Below are 26,703 nucleotides of genomic sequence, written 5' to 3'. Positions count from 1 at the left end.
TGTTCATTGACTCCCGTCCTTTCCTGTCTCTGCCGTAGGGAGGTCATGTGATCTGTGACTGCAGCCTGCTGACGTCTCAGCAGGTTTCATGATATTTTACAGCTTTGACAGCCGTTGATTTTGGTTAATTGGCTGCTGATCTTTATAAAAGAGGCTGTGAACTGCAACTTTTGCTCAGACGTTTTACAAACCTTAGAAATGTTCTCCAACAGGAACTCCGGTTCTTGCATCTGCTCTTCGAGCCTGTTGCATCCTGACTGAACTGCTGCTGCGCTTTTTATCATTTAAACTGATTCCTCATTAAACGGCCTTCGTGGCAGTGCTGGACGAACACGAACGCGTCTCGTTACTCTGCAGAACTTTACGTCAGAAGTTATTTGCCGCTGTGAGAAACATCAGAATTCATGCTGCTGCAGAGGACGATGAAGAGCTTGGTGTGAAGTCGTGGTGAGTTCAGGTGGTCGATCCTGTTCTGTTAGCCGACACAAACACGTCAGAGAGGAGGAGTGCAGCTGTTTTTGGTTCCTGAGGCGAGCCCTCGTTCAGCTGCGGAGGTGAACTGCTGAGCTGCTCCCACGTGTCAGGACCCGAACACCTGCTGCGAGTCTTTGAAGAGCGGCTACGAATTCAAATTACCGCCGACAAAAGTCACTTCTAACGGGAAGGGCTTGCTTTGTGCTCTGCAGCTTATTTTTAGACCCGCTGAGAGACGAGGACTCACTCTGAGACGTCTGTCTCCTCTGACGGAGCGAGTGCAGCGACGAGGATGTGCTTTCTGAAGCTGCGTCCATGTAAATCAGGTCAAGTGCAGTGAGTTTCCTGATGCAAGCTTCTTTCTTTGATTTTGCATAATTAATGGTGCACTACGTGGCCAAAATTATGTGGACAGCCACATCAAGGGCTGGTTTTTATTGTTCGGGTTAGGCAATCTTAGTATGGAAGCACACAATGATCTATTAGCCCAGTCTTTAGCATGAAATCATGTGAATCTTTAAAACCTTTTACAAGAGTCTCGATTCAAAATGAGTCAGCCGGACTCATCATAACGTCAGCAGGAGAGCATTTTAACAGGAAACTCTGTTAATTAGTCAGTCGCCATATAAGCCAAGAAAATCATCGGCTATAAATAAGAATCCTGCCTTCGTTGAAAACCCGTTCTTTTAAAACGTGATTGTAGATTCTGAGAGGGAAATCAATTATCTGCTGGTCTGTTTCAACCCAACCAAAACCTGGAGACGGCCTAATATGACTAGCAATAACAGTAGTGGATGGAAACACACACTCATTCGCATTTTCTTTTGCCAATTTTCTGGAAATGCTGCAAAAAATTTGCTCTACATTTTGGCGGAAACGTGGCTGTTCACACCTCACAGGTGTGAACGTGAGATAATGTGCGGTAAATTCCAGACGACCACGCCGCTGCAGACTTGTTTCAGGGCCTTTTGAAAGCCGAGCAATGACCAGAGAAGAAGAGCAGACAGATTCTTGCGGCCAGGTCTCGATGAAAACATCTTTTTGTTCTAACACAAAGCCTTTAATCTCAGTCCGTCTATTCTCTCTCTGTTGTCTGCGATGCTTTTAGCGATCGCGTCGGTTTCACCGCTTCAGTTTAGTGTTTGTGTTTGAGTGCGTACTGGTTTAAAGCGTTAAAAGCTGCCTCTTTTCATACTGTATGCGTCGAGAGAGCTTTTCAACAACCTGCTATATAATCTGAATGCATTATTATTATTATTTTATTCAAGGAACAGCTGAAAAGGAGAGCACGGCCGAGGGAGAGATGTAGAGAGATGAGAGTTTTTTAACAAAGCCCTCGCTCGCCCGTTGTGTGGGCTGCACTGCTGAATAAAAACCGGCTTTCATCTCTCTCTCTTTCTCTTTCTCTACATCAACCTCCCCTCCACCAACTCAGTGTCAAGTTCTGCTATGAGACACACAGCGATCTGTGTGTGTGTGCGTGTGTGTGTGCTGTGGAATGAGAAGCTGGCTGTCCTTTTGGCAGGCAGCAGTATACTGAAGCACCTCTCAGAGAAGCTGGACTATTATTGAACTGCTGAGAAACACTCTTATCTCGCTGCTTTTTTTCCCCTTCTCTCTCACACACACAAAATGCAGTCAAACACATTCAAACGCACACAATCACAACATATCAGAGGATGCATGTGCACAAACACACACGTGTCGCTGCTCTTCAGAGGAGAATCTGTGAGACTCCTGCAGGAGCATCGAGGACATGTGTGAAGGAGTTCCTCAGGGAACATACTGAGGTCCTCTGTGGTTGGTTTACTTCTACAGAGTTTAGTATTAACACGTCGCATTCAATCAGGAACCACTTGATGCTTTATTTAATAAAAAGATTTTGAAATGGACCCTTTCAATCAGATTTATTTGTGGAGTTGATCAATCAAAGATCTCCTCTCAGGATTCTTGACAAATGAAGCGTTGAAGGCTGCAGCGACGGAGAGGGAGTCTAGGGTTAAAGATCCCAGAGAAGTAGCTGGATAACAGCAGAGAGGCGGAGCTAATTGAACTGATTGAAATTGGATTTGTAATATTTTCATTTAGCGATTTGAGCGAAACAAGAACAAAAATGAAGAAAATCAGAACTTATTTTAGATGAAGATGAGGACGATGGATGAACTCAGGTGCACTGAAAGCACTTGTATCATTGTTGCTATGGTTATGGTACGTGCACTCTAATAGACCGTGTGCCACAACAGATTAAAGAAGATTAAACATGTGACTGGACACTTGATCTGTTTTTCATGTAATCACTGTTTATTCTGTTGTGTTCTTCTCAGGGATGGAACGACTGGAGAGTTTCACTGCTGTGTGCAGTGCGTGACTAATCTATGAAGCATTAATGATTCATGGCATTGTTGATTGAAACAAGCGTTTTGTGTTTTATACAATGTACTGTATGTGGAGGGGGCTTTTTCCCCCCACATACAAATACTCTCTCTCTCTCTCTCTCACACACACACACACACACACACACACACACACACACACACAAACACCTATTTGCATGTGCAGCTGATGAAGACTAGTGGCTAAACAATTATGTCCACTGTCCCCAAACCAATCAAATGCCTGGAGACAACAAACCAGCATTGACATATCACAACTCTGGTAAGTGTATGTGTCTCGTCTGAATGGCTGGTCATGCTGACACAGCAGCACACACACACACACACACACACACACACACAGAGAGAGAGAGAGAGAGAGAGAGAGGGAGAGAGAGAGAGAGAGAGACAGAGAGAGAGAGAGTTTCTCTTGAAATCAATGTTACATAATCAATGAGTAGTCACTGTGCTTTAGGTGTGTGCATGGCGCCCTCTGTTGGATAATATTGAAAATTGCAAAACAGCTGGAGCCAAAGATATTTTACAAAGAGAGGAGTCACTCATTACTGAAAGGCCTTGGCACCTTTAGTCTGCTGTAGGTCAGGTTGTGGAAAAACTGCAGACTGTCTGTGGACTGCAGATGAAAATGTGCCTTTTAGGTTTCCTGTTGTATCGTATTCAGGGAAAACAGAGAAAAATAAAACTTAATGGACGAATAACTAAACAGAATGTTTTACTTTCATGAACAATCAGGGCCTTCCACAGCAGAGTTAATGTTATCTTTGGACCCTCCCCACAATATCACAAAATTATAGTATTGAGCTGCGACAATATATCTCATCATTAACAAAAGTACATAAAGAATTTAAGATGGTGAACTCAAATGTAAACATTAAAATATTCATGGCACAGTCAATGTCACATAGCCACCAAATTACAGATTTAATTTACACGATCCTGTCACTTTTCCACCCCCACTCGCTCCCTCATGACTTTTCATGAGGGAGCGAGTGGGGGTGGGAGGGGATCCTTTTAATTATTATTATTACTATTATTATTATTATTATTATTACTATTATTATTATTATTATTATTATTATTATTATTATTGTTATTATTATTATTTAATAAGGTAACGATAGGTCTGTAGTGAAAATCAACTCCCTGTTTGGTTGTATCGTTAAATAGGCGCAGAGTGATACCTCTTATCCATTTTTCATCTCTCTGGCACTCCTCTGCCTGTCATTGGTCCAGCTGCTGCCACTTCTACCTCTCTGATTGGCTCGGAGCTCAGCGTGCGCCGCGCCAAAGCGGAAGTGATTACTCCAAGCTTTCGCAGCTCTGTGATGAAGCAGGGAAGGATGCGGAAAGCGAAATTTAACGGTCCTTTACACGCCTTTTAAGTACATAACGACGTTTATAAGAAGATAGAGAGTCAGACAGAGCCGACGATATGATTTTAGCGGGATACTTTGCGATTTTCTTCGTAATTTCGTGGGTCGGAGCAGCTAAGGAAGGAGGGGACGATGAGTGGGTTCATCTTCCTAACAAATGTGAAGGTAACTGTGGCTGTTATCAGCGTTTGGGTCTGAAAACAGGGTCCGAGGACCTCCAGAGGCCCGCAGCAGGATGAGCCATGGATAAATGTCGCTGTAGTTTCACTGTGTGGGGGCTCAGTTTGAGAAAAGGCCTGAGGTTTGTTAGGGTATCACTGTTAACCACAATAACCACTGTTTACATTCGGCCTAATCATTCATGTCAAAAACCTCCACTCAAAAGCTCCAGAGCAAATGTTTTCATGTAATAAGTTGTTGTTTTGAGTTAATTTTATGTTCATTTTGCTCTGGAAATTGTTGAAAATGAATGATGTTTGAATTACTGTGTCTTATTCATGGCTAATGTTGTTGAACAAGCAGAGAACAAGTCTAAATGAGTAAATTTCAGGTTATAGGCAACAAAGAAAGCAAACAACAACATTTGTGAAGCTGTATTTTTTAATTTTTAATATTAAATTGTTAATTTGATTAATTAAATCTAAAAAATCGGATGTGTGTGATGGACAGAAATGAAAAGAAAAAACCTAATGACAGTAATTTACAGTATAGATGTAGTAGTAGTGATAATTAGGCCTTGACTGATTTTAAGATAATGATGTATCAGCTGATATTTGTTTTTTAATATGAATACTTAAACACGCATAAATACATTCTTATTGCTTTGTGACAGTGCCTCATTTTCTAAATTGTACATTTTTGACATTTCTGTGCTGTAATTGATTTATTTCCTGGCACATCTGCAATAACTCCAAAACAGCTGGTAACATCTGCCTCCGTCTGCAGTGTGTAAGTTTGTCACCATCGAGATGAAGATGGCGTTCGAGGAGACGGGGAAGACCAAGGAAGTCATCGGCATGAACTACCACTTCATAGACAACAAGGGGGCGAAGCCAACCAAATACATCTACTCGTAAGTGTGTGTGTGTGTGTGTGTGTGTGTGTGTGTGTGTGTGTGTGTGTGTGTGTGTGTGTGTGTGTGTGTGTGACGTGTAATCCACATGTCGCAGTAGGAACTAAACCTGCACCCCTGCTGTCTGTGGAACAGTTTGCTGCAGTGAGTCTGGATCTGGATCTTTCTGTCTCTGGCACAGAGGCAGCAGGGGACAGGAACTTGGTCAGGTCTCAGTTCCTGTGGAGGAACTTATTATAGAACAGTGAAGCTGCTGAACCGATGGTGCAGGTGGATGTGTGATAAAACGTCGTCTTTCAGCCTGAAACTCAGGACTAATGCAGCAACAAAATCATTACATTCTCTTAAATTTCCTGTTCCTGTTTTTAATCGGTCTCAAATTCATTTCTCGGATATTCTGCTTTTTTAGTAGAGTTACTCACTTCCCAAAAGTGATGAAGCGTCACGTTTCATTGCAGACAGACTTCGCTGTGGCTGCGATACAGGAAACAAACAGGTTTTATTGACCTGCAGGTTTTATTGTACAGGTGTGTATGCACCTGGCTTGTATCTCAGTTTTCTGGCCGTCACTGTGGCGACAGCTACTTCTAACATGCAAATCATTCAACTGACACACTTTCACTTGAAAAACATTATGAAAGAAGGTTGGCAGTAACGACATCCACCGACCACACTGTCGTGATCCCTGAAGCGGCTGAAGCTCTGAGGAGCAGAGGGATGGGATAGCTAACACAAAGATCACATGGGTGAAAATATCCAAATGTGTTTCAGTCTAAAAGGTGCAGCAGCAGTTTAAAATGTGAAGCCTGCAGATATCCTGACACGTCTCCGCTTCTCTTCCCCCCCCCCCCCCCACAGAGACCTCAGATTCATCGAGGTCATAGAAAATGTGTGTCAGAGGCTGCTGGAATACAGTCTGCACAAAGAGAGGACCGGGAGTAACCGCTTTGCCAAGGTCAGTGTGTCTGTGTGTGTGTGTGTGTGTGTGTGTGTGTGTGTGTGTGTGTGTGTGTGCGTGTGTGTGTGCGTGTGCGCGCACACACGCTTTTATTGCTGTTATTTTGTGTGCATGTTGTGTAGCTGCAGTTTGACATCGAGTCATTTTAAAAGATGTCGTCACTGTTCAGTTTAAATGGATTTAATTTATTCTTGGTTTTATAAAACTGAATCCAACATGATGACTCTTATTTCTAACATGATCGCAAAATGTAAAATAAGCAGTTTTTATGTTTGGATCATGTAAAAAAGTTCAGGTTTGATGTTAAGCCGACAGTCAAACTGGAATTATCAGATTTGACCACTAGGTGTCACTTGTGACTCAGCTGCCCCTGAGTGGAACATAATGAGAGCCCATGAATGAGAGTGTTGTTTTTTATGTCTCTTATTTCTCACAACAATCAAATCTCACAGTTCATCTTAACTTTACTCCTGCTGAAGTTTAACATCAGAATAATAAATAAAATCAAAAGACTTCGGTCTTGTGCAACCTGAGAAAATATTAAAAAGTGATCTACAAATCAAATCTCTCTCTGTAAAAATGTTATTTGATTGATCTGATTGGTCAACAGGTCAGGAACGCAGCCTCTGATTAACATGAATTCAAACCGGTTTAAGCTCGTACACCAGACTGAGCCAGCAGACTGACCCAGCCCTCCTCTCACAGCTGTCGTCATGCATTTACTTCGAGTTTTTGTCTGTTATTTTATGCATCATTTTGATGGACGCTGTGTTTTTTGCTTTTTTTGGAAACAATTTGTTTTTCCTGTAGATGCTTCATGGTAGAAGCTTTGCTAAAGTTGGCGTCCTGTTTAACGGCCTCTCCGTGTCTGCAGGGCATGTCGGAGACCTTCTCCACCCTTCATGGCCTGGTGAATAAAGGAGTGAACGTGGTGATGGATATTCCCTTCGAGCTGTGGAACGAGACTTCAGCAGAGGTGGCCGACCTTAAAAAGCAGGTGACCAAAAGATCCCTGGGAGTTTTTTATGTCCTCACTTTTTTCATCTTAAATTAAATTAAATTCAATTTAATAAATCATCATTTTTATAAGTACTTCACACAAACACACAATTACAAAGAAGAACTGAGCAAAACAAATATTTCAAAACAAGATTTAAAGATCAGAACCTACAAACACAAATCTTTGCTTTTAAGATAAGATAAGATAAAAACTATTAATCTCACGGCAGGGAAATTAAACTGTTACATGCAGTAAACAGTAAAAGACATGGGAAGACCAAAAGAGTCCATAAAAAAGGTTACAGAATAATAGAATAGACACTGTGTGTGTGTGTGTGTGTGTGTGTGTGTGTGTGTGTGTGTGTCAGTGTGACGTGATGGTGGAGCAGTATGAGGACGTGATTGAGGACTGGTACAAAGGAAACCAGGAGGAAGACCTGACCACGTATCTGTGTGAGAAACATGTTCTCAAAGGACAGGACACAGGTAACACACACACACAGAGCTCTCCTCCATCACTTTTCCTCGTTATCCCCCTTTTTTCTGGTTTTTATGTTTTTAATCATCACCTCTTTTATTTCTCTGCGCAGCCTGCCTGAGTGAGGCCTGGTCAAAGGAGACAAAGAAGGGAGACCAGGCAGCCATTGCGGAGGACAAGAAGAAGAAGAAAAAGAAGAAGGGAGGGAAGAAGGGAAAGGGAAAGAGCGAGGAGGGCGAGGAGGGAAAGGACGGCGGCTCGGAGGGAGAGAAGGCGACCAAGAAGAAGAAAGAGAAGAAGGTGAAGAAGAAGAAAAAGGGCAAAGCTCCGCTGGAGAAGATGGATGGAGGGGTGTCGTCAGATGAGGAGATCCAGCCACAAGTGCCTCTGTCCGGGCAGAAGACGGAGCTGTGAGCCCTGGTTTCTGTCTGGACCTGGATCAGCTCTAAGTACAGTAAACTCTTAGTAAAAGCAGCTTCTTCAAACATCTGCAGCTCGTCATCACCGAGGTTCAAAGCCTCGAGTCCGATCCTGAACTGTTACATTTGGTTTTTAAAGTCTTCATTTCAGAGTCTGCTGGTCTGGAACGTGTTTTTTTTTTTTTAATTTGATGGTCTTGATACAACCCGCAAGAACCCTGAACAACTTCGCTGAAGAGTTCATTCCAGTTCATTACAACACCGAGGTGTTATCTTCACGTTTCTGTCGTTAATTACTATAAAACAGTAGTGCTGAACACAAAAATAATGAGCTGTACTTCACTGGATTATATGATTGTAAGTTTAATATCGTGGAGTTTTGGTGTGTTGGTCTGACAACAAAAGCAATCTGAAGACGTCACCTTGAAGTCAATGAAATGGTCCATCAGTTAATTGAAAAGTCATTATGTACAGCCACACTGGATTCCTCTGCCTGTTGATGTACGTACGCCAACATGCCGTTCAAACCTGTGTCAGTATCGCAGTATTTAGACGACTCTGGAGAACAGAGCTCCAGGGCTGTAAGGGGAATTTTCTCTCTTTCAGTTGAATGTCGATGCAGATCTGCAGCTTTCATACTGCGTCTCCTCACAATGTGAATTTGTATGTTTCTTCACATTTCTGGTACTTTTTAATCATTTGTTTTGGTTTCATTTTCTGGAAACGCTCACATTGCGTCGCCCGAGAAGGTTGAGACTCGAACAGAGAAAAGCGTTTCCTTTTATTGTAAAGTGTCTGTCCTGGATTTTAACCGTCGCGAGCGATGCGGAGCAGATCATTGCTTCGTGTCCTCTGTGAAGTCTCAGATTCAGTAAAATTCCCCTTTAATGAGTAAATACAACAGGAGCTACCTTTTTAGTGTTTCTTTAATTATTTGATGATTATAATTTTTCATTCATTGTTTTGCCTCGTGAATGTGTGTGTGTGTGTTTGTGTTTGTGCTGTACAAAAGCTGCTATTTAAGGCGAGCGTGTTTGTGTGCGCTTGGTGACCCCTGAGCTTACGATGAAGGTTAGCGTGTGTATGTGTGTTTTTTGCAGTTTTGTGTGTGTGTGTTTTTACAGATTTTTATTCTGATGTGAAATGCTGGCTGTGTTGTATTCGAGTTGCTTTTTGAAACCATGAGCAGACACATCAGTGGATCAATAAACACAGGTTTGAAAACTCTAAATGTATCGCATTTGACTGATCAACTCCAGGTTTAATGTGTCATTTGAAATTAGTCACAATCAACAGTTTAGTCGCATTTATTTCACAGTTTAAATCTCTCCTACAGACTCAAAGTGCCTCACAACATCCACATTATCAAAACTATCAATTAACAACAGGAAATGGTCCAGTGGTGTATCTGCAATCATCACCAACTCTGTGGGTGACATGTACACTTTTGACCACTAGAGGGAGGCAGAGGTCTACACAGGACAGTTTATTTCTAGCCATAATAACAGTTCTAGTGAGGAAGGCATTTTATTCATTTTAATGAGTGTATAATATTTGCCGAAAGTTTGAACAGACTTTTAACAAGCTTATAATAAGAAGCTTTTAATGATAGAAATGTAGCAGCTTATGTTATTTTACACCCTGACTTTACAGCTTTGTACAGAGCCCAGAAAGTGTGACTGAATGGACATCACTAAGGGCTGTAGCTATCAATGAGGATAATTATAAAGTTTATAATTACCCAGATTTCGGGTGCAGAGGGAGATGCCTGACAACCTCCGCCCAGCTGTTGTTTACTAAGAAATAGCTCCAGCATGCAACCCCCCCCCCCCCCCACAAATAGTGATTTTTACGTTTTACTTTGTCTATGGATTAATAAAACCAGATACAAGTCAGCTGTTGGAGGTTAGTGTTGTGTTTTGACAGAGCCAGGCCAGCTGTTTCTCCTCTGCTTCCAGTCTTCATACTAAGCCAAGCTAATCATTCACTAATGCTAGCTAGCTAGGTACAGCTGATAAAATCTTAAACTGGCAGTGGAAAAAGTAAGCCCAAACTGCTTTTATCTACTCATATCTAGAATAAAGATCTCATTATATTTTAAAATAATCAATTGTGAATTTTTTTAGTGGTGAATCACCACTGTTGACTGTATAATTATACGATCCCAATAAAAGCTAGGCGTGCATAGCAACTGTAACTAAGGGGGCGGAGCTTGGTGAAAGGTCAGCACTTAGTCTGCCCGCAGTCCACGAGTCGTTCGGTGATCGCCCGGCGCCGAGAGGCATGTTAGCACAAAGCTAACTTAGTTGCTACTAGTGGAACTTAAGTTTAGCTACATAACAAAACTTTTACTTAGTTTGTCACAAAATTCTGTTGCAAGGAGGAGAAGACGAGTTCAAGTTCTGCCTTCATTCTCAAAGACACCAACTGCTGCGGGTTTGTTCCGAAATGGTTAACTAGCTAGCTAGCTAGCTAACTTGGCTGCCAATTAGCCCTAAAACAACCTGCCGCCGCCACCACCCATTACCGAAGATACAGAACATAACGATGCAGTGTTTGTACGACTGTGATGGTTTATTAACGGATCACAAAAGAGGGACTTTCCATCGCTTGCTGAAGTACTGGACATCTGCCCCAGTGACATAAACATACTGGTTTTCTGAAGATGGATGGTGTCCTGAGGGCTCTTCTCTAACCTGGCGACAGGACAGGTGACACGTACTGAAGACAAGTCATCAAAGGTAAGCTGTTAACGCTGCTTTGGGGCCAGGCTTTCTTTATTGGCATTAGACTGAAGTGAATTGTTAGAGGTGGAAGAAATATTTAGACTTTTACATAAGTGAAATATGTAATACTACACTTTAGATTTAAAGATACTGAACTGATGCTGTCTTGTACTTTGAATATTAAGTAAAAGTGCACAAGAATTACCATCAAATATACTTAAAGAACCAAATAATCAAGCTATTTTATTTATCAATTTACTGCCAGGGTTGCCCAATGAAATGTTAGTTAAAAATGACTCATTAATCAAAATGGCTCATTTCAGACAAATGGTAAAGGTGGGCGAATTTAAGCAACTTTATAAACTTATTAAGATATAACAAAAGTATTTAGTAGTTGATTATATATTGAAACAGTCTGAATCTGCCAACTATCTGAAGTTATGAGCTTTTGCTACGAACACTGTTCGCTTCCAAGGTGTTGTGGAGTAGAAGTATTAAGTAGCATACAATTGAAATACCCAAGTAAAGTACAAGTACCTTGAAATTGTGCTTAAGTACAGTACTTGACTAAGTGTACTCGGTTATGTTCCACAACTGTGTTAGTTTAATAACTGATCAACAGAAAATTATTTCTAAACTTTTGTGATGATTCAAAGTCTTTACCAAGCTGAAATACTTACATTTTTCTGGTTCTGGCTTCTCAAATGTGACACTTTGCTGTTTTTCTCTGTTTTTATGTTGTAAATTGAATATTTTTGTGTTTCGGTCAGTTAGGCAGACAGACAGTGCAACTGAAGATGACACTTTGGACTCTGGGAGAATTGTGTGACTCTTATTTAGATATTTTTTTAACATTAACATATTTTTTTAAATTAAATGAAAATTAATCATCAGATGAATTGACAATGATAGTACCCCCCCGGTAGACTTGATATGGATGTTGTTGAATTTTGTCCTGATGTGTCTGTGACACATTTTGTCCTGATGTGTCTGTGATCCTGACTGCACTGGATGTATTGATCTTTCTGCACCTGTGTGTTTGAGTTTGTTGTTATTTGGCCCCTGTGTCAGGCTGTTAAACAGGGCTAGATTTAATGGTTTTGGGGTCCTATGCTTGGGGCCGCCCTCCTGGAGGTTATTGACTGCCATGGATGTAGGCATTTACCTTTACTCTCTAACTTGAGCCACTTAGTGGACCGAGCCAGTATATTGGTGCTGCTCTCTTCCTCTTCCTCTTGAATTAGCTGCTTCTTCCTCTCTCTTCCCTCCTTTCTTCTGTAATTTGTTCTCTTTGAATAATAATTTGTCTGTATGAATGAACAGAAACCAAAATCTTTAATGCCCAATGATTATGGTGATGGTGATGTAGCACACACACCTCGACAATCTGAGACTACATATTTCAGTGCAGTACCTCAGTAAACCTGTAGGTGTCACCCCAGCATTGAATGTAACAGCTATGTTTTAGTTTCACCTTCCACTGAACTGACCAACAGCCAAATCCACTTAAGCTGAGACAAAATGAAATGGCCTGTGAGTGTGTGTGTGTGTTTGTGTGAGTGTGTTTGTGTGTGTGTGTGTGTGTGTGTGTGTGTGTGTGTGTGTGTGTGTGTGTGTGTGTGTGTGTGTGCGTGTGTGTGAGAGAAATGAATTCAATCCATCAGTCTTTTTCTCCTTTCAACAATCAAATTCATATACTTTTCGGTGTGTGTGTGTGTGTTTGTGGACACGGTTGGACTGAGATACCAGTTATCTCTTGACAGATTTGTGTGTCGCTTTGTGTGTATGTGTGAGTTGAATTAACATCTGGCCGTCTTTAAAATGTGTACCTTTTCTGAATATGTGTGTATGCATGTTGCTTGTTTGTCTGTGTGTGTGTGTGTATGAGCACAAATACAGTATGTGTGAGGTGTTTTTTTTTATTGAATAATTCACAGCTGGGTGTTTATAGAAGACTCTGTGGCCTCAGAGCTCCAATAACACAGGACAAATATTGTGACACACACAACACACACACGCGTGCACACACATGTACACACATCCTCTCTTTATCAGCCATTCCAGGGTTGACAGTTTATTTGGACACTGTGGACGGTGGAAATGGAATGTACCAACTGTGTACAAGCATTCGCACACAGACACACATTTATGTTACCTATAGAGACGCCTCGTATGTCGCATACCTTCATCTTTTTCCACCCCTGTGAGGATGCTGGATTCCCGGCAGGGTATTAGTACTTCATACCTTTGAGGTATCAACCAAAATAACCCAGTACCAAGTAGCATCAAACTTCTCCAGTCAAACGTTACCTGCATTTAATCCTGTCTGCATCCAGATCAACAAAAAAAAAGATGATTTTGTACCATTTTGCTCTCAGCCAATCACGGCACGCGTTCTTCGATATAATGAAACGTGTGATTGGCCCACTGCTGCAGCAGCTACAGCCCACACAGTCTGTGGCGCGGTGTAGTCGAGCTCGGCGTATTTGACGGAGTTGGGAGTTCAGTGTGCCGAGATGCCATCAAAACGTTTGAAATATGGCCGTAACATGTCCGTGGAAGAATTATTGCAGGAAAACTGGTAATATGGGTGACATGACAAATCACCTCATCAAGCATGGCAGTAGACAGCCGCACTGTGTTCAAAAGGCCAAGGGCTTCTTCGACACCAGCATCTTCTTCTCCTGAAGAGGGCATGCCCCAACTGTCCGTTACTTCAGCCAAGATAAATGATTCCTGGGCTGAATGAGTCGTGTTTGGTGTGTTAAGACCTTAGATTTAATTGACATGAAATCACTTTAGGCGGGCTCTGGTGGGCGTGGTGTGTCTGTTCTAGGTTCCCCGCTAATTTCGCGTTATGTAGCAACCGTGCCGTGGTACATTACACAGAGTTACATTCATTTCCTGGAGACAAACCATAACCACCTCTTCCCAGACCCTAACCTAGACAAGATATCTCTTCAGTTAACCGGTCTTTAGTCTGAAATATGTCCCTTTAAAGAAAGTCAGACACACACACACACACACACACACACACGTTGGTAATACAGCAGGGAGTGAAACAGTCTTCTCTAATCTGGGGAAAATGAAACAGACGTTTGAATGGAAATATTGATTCTTCTCCCATTTCAATCTTCATCTGGTATTATCCATCCCACCTGTGCGTGTGTGTGCGTGTGTGTGTGTGTGTGTAAACACTCACCTTTCTTTCTGTCTCACACACCTTCTGAAATGATTGTCTCATGGAACTAGTAACTAGCAAATTATACACAAATATAAATTGCTGCAAACCTACTGTGTCTCCACATATGATGGACCAACTTTTCTTGGCCATGTGCATTTTATCATTTTATTTCCTGCATTTTCAGTCAGTTTTTTTCTGTGCAAATGGGAAAAAAAAAGTGCTTAAAAACCGGTGGATGAAAACCCACCAAGTGATAGACAAGCTTGCTAATGTTTGTAGAGTTCTTGAGTTGTACAAGGCAAACAAGTGTTCTTTAAATGACAGCAGGGGGCTGCTGGTGTGTCCAGTTTCGTGCCAGAAATGTTAAATAACACCAAATACGGCAGAAATATGTAGATTTAAAAAAATCAGATTTTTGCATCCTGTGAAATTGTCAATGATTGAAGTTAAGTTTCTTTAAGACAGGTGCCCAGTCAACAATAATAGTCCATTCTCTGAAAAGCTCCGTCCAAACCATTATCTTGGATGTTGATGAGCCAGCTACTTCAACGTTAGTCACATCAACACCTTCAGGCTGTAGCAACAAAATGTCATCCTGCTTCCCAGCTTCTTCTGATCTGACCTGAACGTGACACAGAGCAAGAAGACCATGAAGGAAAAAAATGATGGAAATCACAAGAGATCAGGAAAACATAAGAGTGAGATAGTAAAATGAGGAAGAAGAAGATACGAGGAGGAAAAGAGGAGATTTCTAACTCTTGATGACCTGGAAAGCCAAACACCATCATGTCTGGAGCTGCAGAGGTCAAGATTAAATCTTTCTCTGCTTCTGCATTAACTGTAATCCATTTTCCTCTTTTGTTTGGCGGTGGTGTGGCGTGTTTCCGTGTCGCGCAGGTTAAACAACAGCCAATCTGCACTGCTGTTTGTCCAAAACCTCACAGCGAACCTTGAATTGACCTCAAACACTCCATTACTCTGATCCGGAGACGGAGAGAAAGAGATGGACGGAAAAAATGAAACGGCGCAAGGAAGGCAGAGAAACAGGCAAATAGAAAGAGAAAATGAGACAAACACTTAATATCCATCAGTTAGTCTTCTCTGCTGTCTCTGAGTGGACAGCCTCAGTGCTCCAATTCATCTTCGTTCTCCTCACAGCGGTGTGTTCAGGGAAGGTCAAAACCCGGAAAATAGGCTACACACCAGGCATTTTGTCACCAGACACCCTTCACCTGCCTCCTAACACCAAGGAGCCGCACACAACTGGGACACAGCCACGGCCAAAAATACATCAGGTGGGGCGGAGCAGCTACACTGCATGCATTTGCACCGCATTCGTTCTGCATTTACGCTGCATTTGTTGTCCTTTTGGAAGAAGCAAAAGACCGGAACGAGGTGACATTTTGTAGAGTATGGTGCTGAATTATTGTGTCCGTCCACATGTGTAGCAGAGCTGATGACCCGTCCAGCTCCTTCTTATTTCAACTGAGAGAAAGTTTATCCCGAACATTTCCCGGACTGACGGACGCATCGCCATCCAATTCAACCAATTAGTGAGATCATTAAGGCGGAGTGCAGCTAACCTTTGTAATATTAAACCCTTGACTTCACGTAGTGTCGTGTAGTTGGAAGTTTGAACATTTTGTTAACTCTAAATAAAATCTAATGTGGTTTTTCGGTAGGAGTGAGGATACTGCTGTGAGCAGCTGTGACCATTTAAGCTGCGGTGGCATGCTGTGAATGGTAGAATGAATTGTTTATGTTGGTGATGTGTTGGAGGTGTGCTGGTTCACAATCAGATTCCTGCAGTCTGTCATCAGCAGTTCCTCAGCTCACGGCTGGGCCGGTTGCTTCTATATCCATCCATTTAACGAACAGCCACGAACAGCAGTGATACTGTTGATAATGGGCAAGTTCTGCAGGGTTGCAAACAGAGGGTTAGTCTGGGGCGAGCACAGTTTGAATATCAGACTGATAAATCAACGTTTAAACTCATTCACTCTGAGTGGACCGCAGGGGCCCAAAGAAAAACAGGTTCCCAAAATATTTAGAGCTCAGTTGCACCAGTGTGGTTCAATAATGATCGTGGGTCACTTGTGTTTTTCTGGGCTGGAAAACAAATTCAAATTGAAGGATTCAGTGGAAAAATGGTTTCAACAGTGTTTTACTTTCATGCAACACTGTGGGGACACTGACTAAATTAAGCTTTAAATGTAAATAATAGATTATATGTTTTCACCCATGTAACAATAAGCATTACTGAAGGAAAGATGAAAAACATGAATATAACTGTGTTAAAGGATAACTTTCGTTTTTTACAACCTGGACCTTATTTGTAGCATTAAATACGACCATTTACTCACCCAGACAACTTTGGTGGCATTTGGAGTCGTTTTGAAGAAATTAGCCCCAGAGGAGCGGCGCGTATATCCGTATAATGCGAGTACTCGGGGCATCCATGCGCATGCCTCTATATAACGCATAATCTGCGGCGAAACTCGTTCATATTCCAATATTTAGTTATGATATGCTGGTGCTATTCCCCTCTGAGCCCGTGGTGGCATGTTATCAATATACAGCGTCTTGAGGAAACTACCTCTGACGCGGATGATGTCATGTGTTGTGGCTGGTTGCTCGCAGCGCACGCCGCTCAAAAATGACATCATCCACGTCAGAGGTAGTTTCCTCAAGACGCTGTATATTGATAACATGCCACCACGGGCTCAGAGGGGAATAGCACCAGCATATCAGAACTAAATATTGGAATATGAACGAGTTTCTGCAGATTATGCGTTATATAGAGGCTGCGCATGGATGCCCCGAGTACTCGCATTATACGGATATACGCGCCGCTCCTCTGGGGCTAATTTCTTCAAAACAACTCCAAATGCCACCAAAGTTGTCTGGGGGAGTAAATGGGCGTATTTAATGCTACAAATAAGGTCCAGGTTGTAAAAAACGAAAGTTATCCTTTAAGGTAGTTTTGATCACAGAACATTTTGGCTGGACTACTGTAACGGGCTCTTCATCGGGATACCTGGCAAAACCATCCAGAAGCTGCAGCACATCCAAAACAGCGCTGCCAGGGTCCTGATGAGAGCCCGTAAATACGAGCACATCACCCCCATCCTTAAATCACTGCACTGGCTCCCTGTTTCATCCCGGATCAATTATGAAATCTTGCTGCTCACCTATAAATGCATCCATGGACTTGCACCCACACACCTCCAAGAACTCATGACCCTACAGTCCACCACCCGCACTCTCAGATCCACTAACACCCCGAGCACCAGGCTCTCCACCGAGGGACACCGAGCCTTTTGCTCGGCCACACCACGCCTCTGGAACAGCTGAGGGCTATTCAGAGCCTAGACTCTTTTAAATCAGGCCTGAAAACTTTTTTATTCAGAAAGGCCAATGAATGTTGATTAGTTTATTGTTTTCATTGAGGATTGCTTTAATTTTTTTTTTTTACTTTTTAACTTTGTAGCACTTTGAGATCCTGCTGATGAAAAGTGCACTAGAAATTAAATTTATTATTATTATTACAGAACATTTTATTTGTGTTATGATGTGTTTTGATTAAAGTGGATGATATAACTCTGATAAGAATGATTTTAAACTTTGTAGAAAAGCAGAAGATAAACATGTCAGGTGGAAATCAGACAACATACGGTTCCTCCGGAGCAGGTTGGAGCTCCTAACAGAAAGATAAAAGCGCTCAGGCTGTAGATGGAAGCAGTAAAGAGAGCGTCAGGTCGGATTTCCAGACGCACCCTGAGCCCCCAGCCCCATGGGGATGATGCAGCAACGACACTAATGGCAGGCTACATGGCATTTAGAGCAGAAAGGTGTGACATGCAAGCCTTCACACTCACTGTCTGTCTGCCTCACGCACATTTGCATACACACACACACACGCTCACACACTCCTCAGGGCCTGCCATTAATAACAGCTGACCTTTGCACGTTTAGGCTGTGAAATGATAGTAAAGCAGACCTGAGGACGGCATATCACACTCTCCTCCATGTCCCGTTGCTTCACCCCTCCGTCTCTCTCTGACTCATCCCTCCATCATCTATTTGTCCATCGTTCCCTCCCTGCGGAGACGTTCATGTCTGTTTGTTAGTCTTGCGTCACTGTCGTCTGTTGAGCAGTTTGGTCATAAGAAAGCAGCAGCCTTTAACCTTTCAACAACTGTCTTTTAAAAATGTTCCATGCAGTGTATTACCATAGGAACCAAAGTAATTCATTAGTACTGAAAACATTAGCTCATTACTTTAGACGTTAAAAAAATGGTTGGTATATAACCTACAGATAATCTTACAGCAGACATTATAATTAGCTGCAGCTCTATATTCTTTAATCATTCCGTGAAAAGCAGCATTAATGACATCTTGGATTGAAATCAACGTCAGGCCGTTTTGCTTTAGTTTGTCGTACTGATTCCTCGCATACCGGGAACGCGCGTGGAGGAAGCCTTGTTGACCTGCACAGCTGTTGTATATTTTTCATGGAGGACTGGCTCTGTGACTTTCCCTCATTTTGACAAACATGGCAACCCTGAAGAAAGTCTTCCTCGCCGACCTCTTCAAATGACTGACTGAATGAAAGCGCAGCACCGGAGGCATTTGCCATCTTGTATGTTCTTCTGCGGTGTAGTAGGCAAAACACATGATATGAGAGCATGAATTAGCAATGCTAGTGCACTAATTATTAATTTGAGAGCACAAATTATTAAACTGTTTGCACAATGTAATTATTTTGGCACCTCCAGGCCTCTGTATTTGGATATTTAATAGACTGTGTTGCACAGGTTCATGGACTCCAGACACAGACGCTCATCTGTTGATTCTTGGCTTCAGTAAATAAACGAGGTCTGTACAGTCAAGGATCTGTGATGTTGCCTTTTACCTCACATCCCTGAACTACAAGGTGGTGTTGCGTTCCCCCTGATCCGCCTAATATCCACCATCATGTTATGTAAAAACAGCACGCTCAAGCTGAAATGGGTTACTCAGTCGCTCTTTAAGGCTTCAGCTTGTGGCCATGATGGCAGCCACTTGATGAGATCTACCCGAAATAATTAGACATGTGCAAGAAGTTTTTGTCCAGAGTCGACCAGCTTTAACTTTCTGTGAAAACTCTTCCTTTCAACTGAATTCAAAGTGTTTTTTCTTGGCACGGAAGTTGAAAGAAAGCAGCTCAGCCAAACTCCGTTTACTTTTCTCTTTCTTCCTCAGTCGAAGTGAAAGCTTTATTTGGACGAAAGACTATCGGAACAAAAAACAAATATTTGCCAGATTGGTTTCTCTCAGTTCAGTCGAGCCGTTTCGGTCTTCCTCTCGGTCCCTTTCCGTCCAGAGAGGTCGACAGACGACAGGAGAGTTTCTTCTCCGTCTCGGCTCTCCGTCTCCCTCCATCTGCTTTTCACATCGTTGTGGTCGAACCAGAACACAAACCAAACTTGAAACTGCGAGACGACCAGCTGCTATCTTTGTAAAGGTCAACAAGGAATCCAAGGCCGCCCAGCTAAAACAACACACACACACACACACACACACACACACACACACACACACACACACACTCCGGGTCCCCATGGATCCATTTCCACCTCACCCGCCCTCATTCCAGTTTTACAGTTATTTTAATTCCTCCATCCATCCTTTCTCTTTCTCTTTCTCACGTTCTCTCTCTCTCCACCTCTCTCTACCCCCCCTCCGCCCATCCCTCTCTCTTTGCCTCTACCTCTCTCTACCTCTCTCTCCCCTCGTCAAGTGCTCATCCCGCCTGCCAAGCTCCTCTCGGCCTGAAAAAAACAACAGCAACAAAAAAAAAAAAACCTGTTTCTAATTTGGTATCAATCTGAAGAGTCCAGTTTTGTCATTACCCTGTGTGAGAATGTGTGTGTGGCTTTCTCATTTTATTCCCATGATACCATTTAGGCCACACACACACACACACACACACACCATGTTCCCACCCCTAGAATCTCAACTGACAGAAATAGTTGTTCCGACGTTTTGGCTGATGATATTCACATCCTGTTGTCCGTGTTTACATCAGTGTCAGTGCTTATCTGTCTCTTCTCTCTCTGTGATGGTTTAAAAATGATCTGCACCATCGTTATTTATCCATCCATCGCCAAAATTATTTAATTGCACTTAAACATTGTAAATTGACAGAAAAAAGCCTTGATGTTGGACTAAAACCTGCATTAATGCTTCAGTTTTAACTCCATTTATCTAAAGACTAAAGTCTGCAAACCTTTTGTCATTTTCAGGATTCCTTAGGCTGCTTTGAAATAAGAGTTTTGATAGCAGATTATGTGTTTAATTAATTTCTATCCATGCTTAACTCTTGGCTCTATGGATGGCTATATCAGTTGGCCCACCTCTCTGGTTTAGACTGAAATATCTCAACAAATACTGGATTCATTGCCATGAAAGTTTGCAAAGGTTAACCTGCTAAACTAAAGATGGTGAACATTACGCCTGCTGAACATCAGCATGTTATGATTGTTGAGTCTGTTAGCATGCTGACATTAGCATTTAGCTCAAAGACACATTGTGCCGAAGTAAATTAATAGTAAATTGTAGCTTTTTCCTGTTTTTTGATGCATTTTGTAATAAAAATATTCAGTTAGTGATGTTTTGATCAGACAAAATGAGTCATTTAAATATATGAGCTTCTGTATTTTTCACACTTAGCGAAACAGTTAATTGATTAATCAAAACAGTTATCAGCAGATTAATCAGCAATGAGTACAATCGTTTGTTGCGGCCATAGATGTCTTGTGTGTCCAGTGTCACTGGACTATGCAGAAAGGGTGCTCCTTTTCTTGGAGTGATTCATATTTAGGCCACTGGTGGATCAAAATGAGCTGGGGGGCCCACTGGACTGCATCTGATGAAGTGACTGGTAGCTGTCGTTTGTGTCGTCAGTGCTCAGAGCTCGTCTGCCCTGGCCAGCTTGAATGTTTTTCAGTGCGTCTGGTCACAGTAGCTCTCGATGACATGATGTACTCGGGCTCGAGGTACCGGCCTAGCTCTTGAATCCCTCGCCCTCTGCCACACTGACTGGCAGCATATCGGCCTTAATCATTCGGCACACCAGCTGGGTGATTGGCCTCGGACTGGCACGCATCACACTTTCTCCCCCCCAGCTAGCGGTGATGTTGACTTTGACTGCGAGCCATCCTCTGACACAGCAGCCGGGTGCTTGTTCTTAATATGGTGCATCACAGTGCCAGTGACTTGTCCGCCTTTCTGGAGGAAATGTTTCCACACCGAGCTTCGTTTAGCGTGCCTCATTTTTCACCTTTTCGCACTGCTCTTAGCTCCAGGCTAAGTGAGCTGTTAGCTCCAGGCTAAACAAAGCCGTTAGCTGAGTAAGACTGACGTGTGTAGCGAACCCTACAGCAGACACAGAACAGCATTATCATTAATTTGGGTTTGTGTTATTTGAATGTTCGTTTTAAGCTCTGGTCTGGTCTCCACCAGCTCATGAGAAGAAACATTTTGCTGGCTAGCTGCTCGTCAGTTACTTGCTCAAGGGTTTTTTGGTTGGTAGCTGTTGAGGAGAGTAGTGCTCACATTTCCCAGCTCTTGGCGGGATTTGAACCGCGGCCTGAGGGTCACATCCTCCTCTGCTCCTCATGTTCTCTGTGCTGCTGCTGTCCATTTGTCCTCTATGGAGATAAACTGTTGTTTACACTGCAGGCCACATAGGAAGTCAACCATAGCAAGAGGAATCTGTCTGTGCACCCTGATGGTGTGAACTGCGTGTGTGTGTGTATGTGTGTGTGTGTGTGTGTGTTTCTTCATTTGGTCCTCACAAGAATAGAAAAAAGAAAAACCTAATTTGATTTTGCTGCTTGTCATTTTTCCAAGAAATTAGTTGAGAGTTAGGTTAGTGTTAAGGAATGAATATTGCTAACTGAAACTGTGTGTGTGTGTGTGTGTGTGTGTGTGTGTGTGTGTGTGTGTGTGTGTGTGTGTACACACATGCTTTGTGTCCACATGTAAATACGTTTGCTTGTATGACCTTAAATGTTGTTCATGTTTGCTTATTTTTTTTCAGATGAGGTATTTGCACATATGCAAAAACATTACTTGTTGTATGTTATGCTTTAGTGTGTGTGTGTGTGTGTGGCAGGTGTTTTGCGTCACCACCCACCATCCATCAAATCAAATGGGCGAATGACAGGAAGAACAAAAACAAATCCCTCGCTCTGGCAAGAATAAACGACTGATGCCGACCAATGACAAGTGTTTATTGTGTGTGTGTGTGTGTGTGTGTGTGTGTGTGTGTGTTTCGCTGTGTGCGTGCACGTGCGAGAGAAGGAGATGGAGGTATATGTGTATGTGTGCTTTTGTGTATGCATTTTTGCCTGTATGTATGTGTTTGGGAGTGTGTGTGGGTGAGAGAGAAGGACAAAGCAAATGAGTGTGTGAGAGATGGAGAATCGGGTGGTGTTTATTGTTTTACCAGTTCAGTAGGCGGACACACACACACACACACACACACACACACACACCCTTATTATCCCGCTCAGTGAGCATGCAATGTAAATATTTCCAAGATGACCAACTCAACCACTCAATCCTCATTAGCCTCATGATATACTTGGTTTTTACCAGCTGTCCTGGAGGATAAAAGGTATATCCACTAGATGTCTGGCACCAGAATATCTGCTCTGACAACTTCAGATTTTACACAAACTAAACTCTAACTTGGCAACGCTGAAAGAGGTTACTCTTACGATTATTTATGGAAATCACTCAGTACGTCACGCAAGATACCGTGGATCATATGGCCAAAATATTTTATCACGGTGCTGCAATGTCTGTGTAACTGAAGAGCAAAAAATACCCTCGAAGAAGAACTTCCATGAAACACACACACACACAGACTGCGTAACGTATTGTAAGAGGAAGTAATATGATATATCCCCATATTGATATTTTGTCCCAGCGCTGCCATTAATGCTACGATCATGTCAGGAAAAGCAGCAGATTCTTCTCAGACCTCCCTTCACTGTTGTTATGACTACAGAGCAACAATGACTAGTTAGTATTTGATCAATTTTGATAATCAATTAATCGTTTCAAGTCATTTTTTAAAAGAAAAGATGCCCAAATTATCTTGTTGCAGCTTCTCAGATGTGTGTATTTGCTGCGTTTGAGTCTTCTATGATTGTAAAATAAATATCTTCGGGGTTTTAGACTGTTGGTCAGACAAAACAAGAATTTTGAAGACGAGGACTTTGTGGAAAGAGTGAAGTCAGTGCACATTTTTTTGTAAGCTAATTTGTGAAAGTGAGGACAGGTTAGGAAGTTAGGAAGAATGCCTTATGTCAGCAAGGGTCCTCATAAGTGTGTGTGTGCGTGTGTGTGTGTGTGCGTGTGCGTGCGTGTGCGTGTGTGTGTGCGGTGACGGGTAGTGATGACCTCCTCCAGCTGTCGGTGGATAATGAGAAGCTGTCAGCAGCACGATTACAGGACACACATCACGGTTACACAAACAAATGCACATGACATTTGCACACTAGGAGAAACACACACACACTGTGTAAGACTAATGCATGTGCACACACACACACACACACACACAGTCTGTCCTGCTCCCCCTGTCCCACATCACAGAGGTTTTGTGAACTTGTTTCTGCCTCAGATGTCGAGTCCTGGAAAGTCCGAGGATGAAGCTGTTTGTGGAGACTCGGTTGTTCGGTGTTCCAGTCTGTCAGAAGCAGCCTGTGACATCTGATTTACATGAGCACATCATCAGTGGGAGTCCTCAGTTAAACGGACAGCATAAGGACCAGCAGGCAGCAGGATTGTGAAGGACTGTGAGTCCCTGAGAGCAGAGAACAGTCCTCTGTCTCACTGTATGTTCAGGTTGTCCCAAACGCTCAGGTGTTCTGCTACTTCTATCTCATACTGCTGCTTCCTTCCTACTGAACATCAGATCAGAGGCTTGGAACATCATGAGCTGGTGTGAGAAGCTCTTGAGCAGAGGTTGTCGTTGTGGAACAGGCCACACGTGCACCAGCTTCGTTTACCATGAGTGGATGTAGAAACGTCCTTAAACACCTGTTTGCATGTCGATACTTGTGCCTGCCCGACCACTGATTAGACCTGTGAATGAGAAGAATGGCAGGGAAGGAAAAGTGCAATTTAAATGAATTGTGTTGCACCGGCAAGGTTCTCCAGCAGCACTAGAACAGCTGTCATTGCGCACGCCTGTGGCTATTTATAGCGCCCGTGCCACTAATTTGTCAAATGCATTATAAAACCGCCATCAGTAATTTCTCAGTCATCATTATTAAACATCAGAAGGATGATCAGTGATTAATCCAAAGAGATCATATTGAAACAGGCTTTACACAGTGCTTAGCAGTTCAGGATCAAATGAAAACCTCATAAACAGGGAGATGATGGCTGGAAGTCAGTAAAAAGTGATCAGCAATGAAGTTCTTAAAGTGATATTTTCCAGTTAAACGTCACTTCGTGTGTGGGAAAAGGCGTACGCAGAGTTTCTGTGCGCACACAATGCTCATGCATCTGGCCCCAGGTGTTTTAACTCGCTCAGCATCAGGATCCATCGTAACCTCTGTGGGTCCCAGCCGACTACACCTGCTGGCCTACATGAGAGAGCAAGCTGTAAACTTTCAGCTGTGGTCTGTTTTTTACTCGTGCAGTGACAGGAACAGCTTTGCAGAATGTAGCACTGAAGTTTTCTGTGCCATGTCGTCCAATAATGGACCTTCTTCTTCCTCTCTGATTTGTGTCATTTCTCTCTCACCTCTTCTTTGGTCCAGCATCTTTCCATCTTCGGTCTTTGGCTAACTTTGCTGGACAATCTCCATTTCCTCGAGCACCTCCACCCGCCAGCTGCGAGAGGCTTCGAGAGGAGCGGGGCTCCTGCCACACGATTGGGTGGAGATATAGAGAGGAGCTCTGATGTTCTGTGGTTCTCCCTCTTCCTTTCACTCTCTGCCAGTTATTCTTAATTTCTAATCACCGTCCACCCTTTTCTCCTCAGGTTCATCCTGATTGTGTGCATGTATGTGTCATAGTTTTTAGACCACAACTTCCCACACATACACACACATCCCTTGAACACCATGTAGAAATTAACCACACACACACACACACACACACACACACACACACACACACACACACCAGCAGGTTGGACCCCAGGGCTCAGTTTGGGAGGAAACTCCCTTTCTAATTTTCCTCATAAAGACTCTAATGAAGACTAATGACAGAGCGAGGTGTGTGTGTGTGTGTGTGTGTGTGTGTGTGTGTGTGTGTGTGTGTGTGTTCTGTCTGGGAATGTCTCTGTTCTCTCCTCGTCTCTTCTTCCCTCCATCATTTCATTCAGCTCTTTATTTCCATCACCCTTTTTTGTTTCCTCCCTCTTTTATTTCCTCTGTCTTCCCTTTCATGTTTCCTGTTTTTGCCCTTCATCTTTTCAACCTATTTGTTCTTTTTTCTCTCTGTTTTTGTCTTCTTGTATTCAACATATCAGTCGCCCTGGTAGTTATGAACAGAATGTCACACTTGGTTGTAACTCGTCTTTCCATGTTATTGTAGGGATCCGAGTCGTTTGTTGGTTATGACGCTTTAGTTTTAGTGAACTACTCACATTCAAGGCAGAAAGATCAGTGAAATGATTTGATTGGACTAAAACTTCAGTTAGAGTAAATATTGCTTATATGTTGTTGTGTGATTTATTGGTTTTTAATATAGGGGGATGACCCAAACCTGAATCCAACTTAATACTAACCCTGTTATTTCAGCTCTATCTGCAGACATGTCTCCTCTAGAATGTTTGGTCCCAGGTGTATTTTCAGCTACTGAATGATCATAGAAATATCTAAAAGGAATATTGTAGAAATACTACAGGCAACACTGTCATAGAGACACACAAGATCATAGAGACACACTGTTGCCGCAACAGTGTGTCTCTATGATCCTGTCACTCCTCTGTGAGACATTTTGCTACTTTGACTATAGTCTGCTGCTTCAGCACCACGGACAGCACCATGGATTTATCAATACGCAGCACAGTTAGACTACTAATATTTCAGAGCCGTGGTCGGGCTCATAGAGTCTAACCTGCACAAACCTCAGTTAGATAAAGGATCAATGAGTCAGGAAGACCAGACTGAGAGTCCACTAGACCACATGGCAGCTTAAAGAAGGGGTATAGCTTTCCCCTTATATCTCCTACTGATCATCAGGCCTCACTGATTAGTTGTGTTGCGTTTTTTAACGAGCTATCATACAGTGTGTGACATCTTCACAATTCTGATAGCTTGACTTTCATGTGTACTGTATGGTCCAAGTTATTCTAAAAACATTTGAAGCTAATGAGAAACTTTTGAGAGACACGAAACAGGACGAAGGAAATGACCAATTCTCGGCCCGGGACTGAAAGGGTTAATAGAGCGAACAAAGCGTGATCTCTCACTGTTCGTATTTAACCCTGAGCTGCTGCAGCATCCAGTTCAGATATGCGAGGTGTTACTGGGTCGAGCTGAGGGAGATTACCATCACGACTGTTGCCGACCGTGTAATTAGCTGTAACCATCCTAAACAACAATAACTCAC

The 26,703-nt window shown here is 42.7% G+C and overlaps 1 protein-coding gene across 1 annotated transcript; it reads left to right on the top strand.

Annotated features, from left to right (window-relative positions):
- The first annotated feature begins 4,171 nt into the window (after positions 1–4,171).
- Positions 4,172–9,391, top strand: cnpy3 (canopy FGF signaling regulator 3). The gene is made up of 6 exons (XM_041965228.1): positions 4,172–4,405; positions 5,186–5,312; positions 6,171–6,267; positions 7,145–7,267; positions 7,638–7,755; positions 7,860–9,391. Exons 1-6 carry the CDS (start codon positions 4,300–4,302, stop codon positions 8,159–8,161), a joined length of 873 nt encoding a protein of 290 aa, XP_041821162.1. The 5' UTR covers positions 4,172–4,299; the 3' UTR covers positions 8,162–9,391.
- Positions 9,392–26,703: the final 17,312 nt, after the last annotated feature.

Source organism: Chelmon rostratus, chromosome 23 (genome assembly GCF_017976325.1).
Source record: "Chelmon rostratus isolate fCheRos1 chromosome 23, fCheRos1.pri, whole genome shotgun sequence".
Classification (NCBI taxonomy): domain Eukaryota; kingdom Metazoa; phylum Chordata; class Actinopteri; order Chaetodontiformes; family Chaetodontidae; genus Chelmon; species Chelmon rostratus.
The sequence above is the reverse complement of the archived record's forward strand: the minus strand, read 5'-3'. Positions and strand labels throughout refer to the sequence as shown.